Consider the following 8,359-nt stretch of genomic DNA (forward strand, 5'->3'; position numbering starts at 1 on the left):
GCCAATAAGCGACTCATAAGTTCTGCGGCAAATGAGATTCGGTGCGTGGCCGCTAAAATACCCACCTTTTCCACCTTTTCCGCCCCGCAAGAAATCTGCGCGACCCAAGACGGAAACCTGCGACAGGAAATTGCTACATGCGTGCGCGAGGAGCTTAGCAAGCACCTCGCCACGATCGCGAAACCACTCACTCCCGCGCCGTTGCCCAGGAGTTACGCGCAGGCGGCTAGTGCCCCGGCTCCTCGTCCAGTCACTAAACCGCCACCGCCTAACAGACCTGCGCTCATCGTTGCGCCGCAGGGCGACAGCACGTCCCAAACACGTCAGAACGTAGTGCAGTCGTTCAAGAACGCAGTCAGTTTCCGCACCACATCGTACGCACCGTCTAGAATACAGGCCGTGTCTAATAATAAGTTACGAGTGGAGTTCGAGACTGAGCAACAGCGCGATGAAACACTCAAAAACTCGAAAAGTCCTCACAAATCACTGCTGAACCGGCCAAGCTATTGAGGCCAATGATTATTCTCAAGGGAATATCATTGGACACGCCATCGGAAGAGCTGGTAGACGTCATCCGCGGCCAAAATGAAGAGCTGACTGCCCTCGCTGTTGACAGCGATGACCTGCGGCTTGCATTCAAGCGAAATAACCGCAACCCTAAATTGTACAACGCCGTCCTCATCGCCAAGCCCGCCATATGGCGCAAAATAATAGACATGGGGCGCGTCTGCGTGGACTACCAACGGGTACACGCAGAAGACTTCTCCACATTCCTCCAATGCAGGAAATGCCTGCAGTTCGGTCACATTAAAGCAAAATGTACCGCGACACAGGCACCCTGCTCCTACTGCTCGGAAGAGGGGCACAACACCAGCAGCTGCCCTCTGCGCGAGAAGAAAGGCGCACCCAAGTGCTACAACTGCTTGCAACATAACACCAAATTCAAGACTACCCATGACGTCGGACACATGGCCACCTCCAACATTTGCCCTCGAGTGAAATCAGTCAAAAACAAAATAATTAACCGTACTGATTATGGACAATAAACGCATTAAAATATTACAGTGTAACATCGATAGATCCAAAAATAGTCTTCACGAATTTTTCACATATTTTTATAATGGCCAATACGACATCGCCTTGTTGTCCGAGCCCTATATAGGCTCTGGCAAAGAGGTGAAGTCGATCTCTGGAATTGACATCTACCAGTACTGGAGAGGGTCTAATGTAAAGGCGTGCATTCTTGTTAAGCAGGGGCGCGCTGTGGTTTTGGGGGAGTCCAGTTTATCGACTGCTAATCTATGCGTCATACAAGTCAAGACCGATCATCAAAAGATGTACCTGGGATCTGCTTATGTGGAACCAAATGACGACACATCGTCCACGCTAGAGGCCATCGACTACTTCCTCAAGGCCACATCGCGTTACAAGTGCATACTTGGAGGTGACTTCAACGGCTGGCACCCAGCATGGGAAGCACCAGATCAAACCGAGAGGCAACGACCTAATGGAATTAGCCCTAACAAACGATATGTACGTCTGCAACATTGGTGACACTCCGACATTCGAGACGGTGACGCACGGGCGCGATCGATCGTCTATCATAGACGTGACATTAGCGTCCGGCCAAGCCTTCGACATGGTCGGGGAGTGGAGGGTCAACCTTGAGTGCTGCGCCACGTCACAGCATAATGCCATAGAGTTTAACATAAACACAAGAAAACCAATACCATCCGGTACAGGCAACACATCAACTTTTATGTTCAACACCGAGAAAGCGGACTGGGCAGCATTCAGGGATGCCGTGCTGCAAGAAGTTGCACTCTCCGACATACTCGACAGCGATATAAGCAGCCTAAACAAACAAGAACTCGAGGATCTCATCAGTCGCATAACATCTTTGATACGAGACTGCTGCAAGGAAACCATGCCCATCAGAAGTGGAAAAGCCAAGCAGAAGCCTCCTTGGTGGAGCGATACACTGCAGCGGCTCAAGGGGGAAGTTATAAGCCTTCACCGGCAAATACACTCGGCAAAACTATCTGGCCAACCCCTTGATGCCCTACTTGAGGAGCAGGTCACAAAAAAGAAACAATATAGCGAAGAAATGAAACGCGCATCTACCGAAAATTTCCGTAAGTTTTGCGAGCTGCAAACCAAAGAGAACGTCTGGTCCCTCACCAATCGCCTCCTCAAGGAAGCAGCACCAAAAAGACCTCCCACCACACTAAAAATAGGAGACAGATATACTACTGATGCAGAAGAGACTGCAAGCGCCTTGCTCAAGCACTTCTACCCCGATGACTCTCCGGACCAAACGCCGGAGCAGAGACAGTTGCGCACCCACTTCAACAATTATTCCATGAACACCCCGGATGATCTCCCCTTCACGGAGGAAGAGGTGCTTGAGCAACTTAGCTCCATAAGCCCGAAAAAAGCTCCCGGATTAGACAATCTAACATCAGATATTTGCCATAAGTTCGCAAAGATATACCCCCGTCTCATGACAGATATTTTAAATAGATGTCTCTCACTCCAGTACTTTCCTGGAGCGTGGAAGGAGGCCTACGTAAAGATCATTCCCAAACCGGGCAAAGACGACCACATGGATCTTAAATCCTTTCGCCCCATAGGACTGCTTCCAGTCTTCGGGAAGCTACTGGAGAAGCTATTTATCAAAAGGGTCGTCCATAAAGCAGAGTCGGAGAATAAACTCAACAACAACCAGTTTGGCTTTCGGCAACAGAGAAACACGACGCTAGCCGTTCACACCGCTCTGGACTTCATCCGCCTCGCAAAAGAGAGTAAAAAACATGTAATCGCGGTCTCTTTGGATATCAAGGCGGCGTTTGACAATGCTTGGTGGCCCGCACTCTTCCAACGTCTCGCCAATCTTGGTGTGCCCAATAACATCTACGGGCTCATCAAGGATTACGTCAGGGATCGAGTAGTCACTTTGGATCACGCCGGAGTGCGCGCGCGTAAAACACTCACAAAGGGTGCATACAGGGTCTGCGTGGCCCCGTTCTGTGGAACATGATCTTGGATGAACTCCTAGACATGCAGCTGCCAGCGGGATGCCACATGCAGGCCTTTGCGGATGATGTCCTCCTTATAGTCACCGCGGACAATAATGAAGAACTGCAGAGCGTGTCAAATACCGTCCTGTCCGAAATTAGTAACTGGGGAACTAAAGTGAAACTCAATTTTGGCCCAGCGAAGACACAAGTCATTGCTTTCACGCCGAAGGCCAAGTCCGTGCAGCTCCATATGGACGGCACGGACTTGGCATTCGTGCCTGAAATTAAATTGCTCGGCATAGTGATAGACGAAAAGCTCAAATTCAAGCGACACCTCAAATACGTGCTGGGTAAGGCCTCGCGTATCTACAACAAACTGTGCATTTACGCGAGACCAACCTGGGGCACACACCCTGAAAATTCGCGAACCATCTACTTACATGTTATAGAGCCGATCATCACCTACGCTGCAGGAATATGGGGCCAAGTGGCAATGCAAAAGAGTGCACGAAAAGATCTTGCCAGCCTGCAACGCGGCTTCGCACTAAAGGCCATTCGCGCCTTCAGGACAGTGTCCACTAATGCTGCCCTGGCGCTTGCGCAACTCATTCCACTTGACCTCAGAATCCTCGAGGTGCATCAAATCGAGCAAACGCGCCTTACCAACACCACTCCCTTTTTGCCGGAGGACGTTACGCTAGAGCGGCCCACACCTGCCCGCGAACTACTGCACCCAGCGTTGAGAGTGGGAAAACCTGATTTAGACCACGAAAGAACGGACGATACTCAAGAAATATTTACAGACGGAAGCAAACAAGACAGCGGCGCTGTAGGGCTGCCTTTGTGCCTTGACCCAGGTGGGTCACAACAACCAATCATTACTAAAAAATTCAAACTACACGACTCTTGCACGGTCTTCCAAGCTGAGCTCTTCGCCATCCTGGAGGCCTGCAAGTGGGCGACTCAAAAATATCAAAACACTGTTATCTACACCGATTCACAAGCATCATTACAAGCCATAGCAGACAGAAGCAACACACACCTCTCGTCACACAAATACATAAAATCATACATACACACCGCGATACAAAAACATCACACTTAAATGGGTCAAGGCACATAGGGCAATGTCGGCAACGAGGCTGCCGACGGCGCGGCAAAACTGGCGACCCTTCTTCACAAGACGCCGGACTACAGGTCGTTCCCAATGTCCTTCGTGAAACATAAGCTCCGCATGCGTAGCCTGGACCTTTGGCAGGCGCGCTACACGTCCAGCGAACAGGGACAGTACACTAAAAGCATTTTCCCTACACTAACTGATATCAAACACTTCCGAAAACACACAGACATTCACTTCCACACAACACAAATACTCACCAACCACGGCTTTCACAAAACATACTTACACAGATTCCACATCACACCAGACGACTGCTGTCCCTGCAACACAAATACACCCCAGACTGTGACGCACCTGCTGACTGACTGTCCGAGGTTCGCTGCGGAGCGAATGCGACACGAGGCATTATGCGTCTACCATGATATCGTCCCGTATAGTTTGCCAGAACTACTTAAGAAAGAGGAAGCGCTGGCAAGTTATACGGAACTCGCGAGCAGAATTTACTCGAAACTCAAAGCCTACAATGGCACATAAAATAATATCTATTATTACTCATCTATACATTTTTCATATATTATCATATATTTCATTATTCATATATATTCTGAATATTTATCATTCTTTCTACCCAAGCGATATCAAAACTTAATAATAATCAATTTTAATTCAGATAAAAACAATCCATTATTGTTAGTAAAGACATACACAGCTTATAATCTAGTATTAGTACATAAACACATACATTAAGGCAACACATTAATTAAAAATTTTATATAATCATGTCATGACAAATAAACAAAATACAATTCATTAAAAAACGTACACAACTCAACACTACTTCTGGGCACGGTTTGTAGACAACACTTGCGTCTTTGTCCAGTGTTTTAATATGAGGCCATCAGTCCGATCTGCCACAGTCCTCAAGAGACTGTTAGCGCTGCCCCGCACCCGACACATCAGGGATGCGATTCTCTTTCGGATGATAGCGTGAAAGTCATCAATACGCGCCTCCGCAAACATCCCTGATGCACTGCAGTGTCGCGGCAATCTCAATAGTGCCCTGTATGCGTTATTGAATTGGATTCGTAAGGCGCTATAGGCCCTCTGCGTATAGTCGACCCATAGGCTGCAAGTGTAGAGAGATGTGCAGTACGCTCTGAACAGAGTATTCTTGACATCCCTTGAGCACTTTGCAAACCTACGGATCAACATATTGCTCCTGACTGACAGCGCCCTACGTTCCCTTTCAATGTCATTATTATCAGTCTGCGTAAAAGGCGACATCCCAAGTTTCGGCAGCAAGCGTATCAAATCGCGCAAACTGCCGCAACATATCATATACGCGAAATAACAGCTATCTTAAACCAAAAACAAAGTTCAATAAAAACCTAACCTAACCTAACCTAACCTAACCTTTTTTCCCGGGAAATCCTCATGGACTTCCTCCGCCTGGGGAGGCGGAGGGTGTGCCGGACTCTTACCGGCTAAAACCCCCTGTGTCCTCCTTACGTGGGCGCGGGGCCGCGGGAATCCAAATTCTTCCGCAGCCCCGCACTGGTGCTGGCCCGCCTTGCGGGCCTCGCCTCGGGCACGGGGGGGTGAGGTGTTAAACTCCCCGTGCAACGCCTCAGAGGCGCGCGTCGACACCCGCGCGCGCCTCCGCCTCGGGTCCGTTGAATAGGGGCGGGGACTTCCCAAGTCCTTCGCCCTGGACCCGTTCATGGGGGCGGAAGAGGGCGTTGTCTGCCCTCCTCCGGCGCCCGGAGCGCCTGCTGCGGGCGGGATCGGCAGTTGAAATCTCCTCTCCCGTTCCGCAGCTTCCTTCTGCGACATCACGTCCTCGCAGAAGGACACCACTGCGTCCCACGACTCTGCGCTGCCGACCATCTTCCGTACCACGGCCGGCAGCGACAGATCGCCTCCTACTTCATTTGTGAGGACACGGCGCTGCTCCTCCCAAGCAACACACTGAACGAACGTGTGTTGCGCCGTGTCCTCCCGCCATGGACGCAGTGGTGGCACCGAGCGTCCGGCTCCTGCCTATGCGACACAGGTACTTGCCGAAGCAGCCGTGCCCCGACAGCACCTGCGTCACCCTGAACGACAGGGAGCCGTGCCTTCTCCCGAGCCAGTCGTCGAGCACTGGCCGGATCGCCTCGACGGTGGCGAGGCCGGCGGTAGGGCGCAGAAGCCTCTGCCGCCATTCCGCCACCAAGACCTGACGGAGCTCTGCTCGGCGCTGCGCTATCTGCCGCTGCACCGGCCTCGAGTCCCGTGCCCGCTCTTCCTCGCGCCACCGATACAGCGACGCGAGTACTTTAGCCTCTAGGTCCCAGGGCGGGGATCCGGCCAGGACGCAAGCCGCCTCGTAGGAAATCGTGCGATACCCGCGGACGACTCTGACGGCCATCGCCCTCTGCGGTCTGCGCAGAATGGCTAGAGTGCTGGCCGCCAGGTCCATCGCCCACACAGGGGCCCCATATAGGCCATGGACCGCACGATTCCCACGTACAACCGCCTACAGGCGGCGCTCGGGCCCCCCATGTTAGGAAGCAACGTTGACAGCGCGCCCGCTGCACCCATCAGCTTGGGCACCAGCCGCCGGAAGTGGGGGCCGAATTCCCATCGGCTGTCGAGCACCAATCCCAGATACTTCATGGTGGACTCGACAGCTATCCGGGCTCCACCGACCACGATGTGTGATCCCGACGGCGGCGCGCGTCGGGGGCCATGAAACACCATGGCCTCCGACTTGTTGAGGGCCACCTCCAGGCCCAGGCGCCGGATGCGGTTCACCACCTGTGACACCGCAGCCGTGGCTATCAACGCTGCTTCCCTGTGCGAGCTCCCCCGGGCAGTGACAAGCGTGTCGTCCGCATAACACGTCAAGTCGGCGCCCGACGGGAGTTCGCCTCTCAGCACCCAATCAACCGATGTTCCACAGGAGCGGCCCCAGCACCGATCCCTGTGGAACACCGCACGTCATGAGGTGCCGACCGGCACCGTCATGTCCCCGATATGTGACGCATCTACCTTCTAGGTAGGCCCCTACTGTGCGACGGAGGTAGGGAGGCACGCGGTGATATCTCAGTGCCTCCCGAATACAGCTCCAGGGCAGGGTGTTGAACGCGTTGGAGATGTCTAAAGACACCGCCAACACCACCCCACCCTGGGACACCGTCTCCTCCGCCAGGGCTCTCACGCGCATTATGGCGTCTACGGTGGAGCGCCCGCGACGAAAACCAAACTGGTTGTCGTCCAGGTCCGGCCCTCTCTGCACAAGTGGCTGACGAGGCGATCTGCGATGACACGCTCAAAGAGTTTGCCCGCCTCGTCGAGCAGCACTATGGGCCGGTACGCGGACGGCGAGTCCGCGGGCGCCCCTTCCTGAGCAGGACCAGCCTCCCTCCTTCCACACACTGGGAAACTGACCCTGCTCGAGACATGCCGTGAAGAGCCCTCTCAGCTGGGGCTCTAGCTCCTTCAGAGCCAGGACTAGAGCTCGGCCAGGAACTCCGTCGGGTCCGGGCGCCGTGTTCTTAGCCCGGAGCCGCGACACGGCCGCTCTCGTCTCTGCTTGCGTCACCTCGGGGACATCGGTGCTCTCCTCTTCGGGAGAGTCTGTGGCCGAGGGTGAAGCCATCGTCGGGGGAACGTGTCCCGCTCGCTCAGGGAAGAGCGCCAATACGACCGCCCCTAGCAGCTGGGGCTGCATGCTCTGCACCAGTGGAGGCGCCCATGCACGCAGCTTGCCCCGTACCCAACGGTAGGGGCGGCCCCACGGATCCCGATCCAGGGACCCCAGCAGCTCCTCCCTGGCACGCGACTTAGAATCGCCGATGGCCAGCCACAGAGTCTCCTTGGACGCGCTGTACACCTCATACAGCGCGTCCTCCTCGGCGGAAACCCGTCGACGTCGTCTCCGGTATCGTGTGTACTGGCGGCGAGCCGCAACGCACGCGATGCGCAACTGCGCAATCTCGGCGGTCCACCAGTACACCTGGAACCTAACCTAACCTAACCTAACCATATAACAAATGTATAGTAAATATATATATTGTATATCGCAAACACAAACATTCACACAACACGCACACAAACAGACCTACAACTACACCCAAATTAGTAATAGCTCAAGAAAAGTCAATAAATATATATAAAATAAGTATATATATATTATTACTAAAAGTTGTCTAGATGTACAAAAGAACTAGATTGA

The 8,359-nt window shown here is 53.1% G+C and overlaps 1 protein-coding gene across 1 annotated transcript; it reads left to right on the top strand.

Annotated features, from left to right (window-relative positions):
• Positions 1-3,036: 3,036 nt before the first annotated feature.
• LOC135118736 (uncharacterized) lies at positions 3,037-4,674 on the top strand. The gene is made up of 2 exons (XM_064041483.1): positions 3,037-4,023; positions 4,144-4,674. Exons 1-2 carry the CDS (start codon positions 3,037-3,039, stop codon positions 4,672-4,674), a joined length of 1,518 nt encoding a protein of 505 aa, XP_063897553.1.
• Positions 4,675-8,359: the final 3,685 nt, after the last annotated feature.

The sequence above is a fragment of the Helicoverpa armigera genome, chromosome 2 (genome assembly GCF_030705265.1).
Source record: "Helicoverpa armigera isolate CAAS_96S chromosome 2, ASM3070526v1, whole genome shotgun sequence".
Lineage (NCBI taxonomy): Eukaryota > Metazoa > Arthropoda > Insecta > Lepidoptera > Noctuidae > Helicoverpa > Helicoverpa armigera.

Coding starts and splice junctions, on each gene's coding strand:
- LOC135118736 (XM_064041483.1), top strand. CDS start 3,037: ATGATCTTGGATGAACTCCTAGACATGCAGCTGCCAGCGGGATGCCAC. Junction 4,024..4,143: donor TTATCTACACCGATTCACAA/GCATCATTACAA, acceptor CAAGGCACATAG/GGCAATGTCGGCAACGAGGC.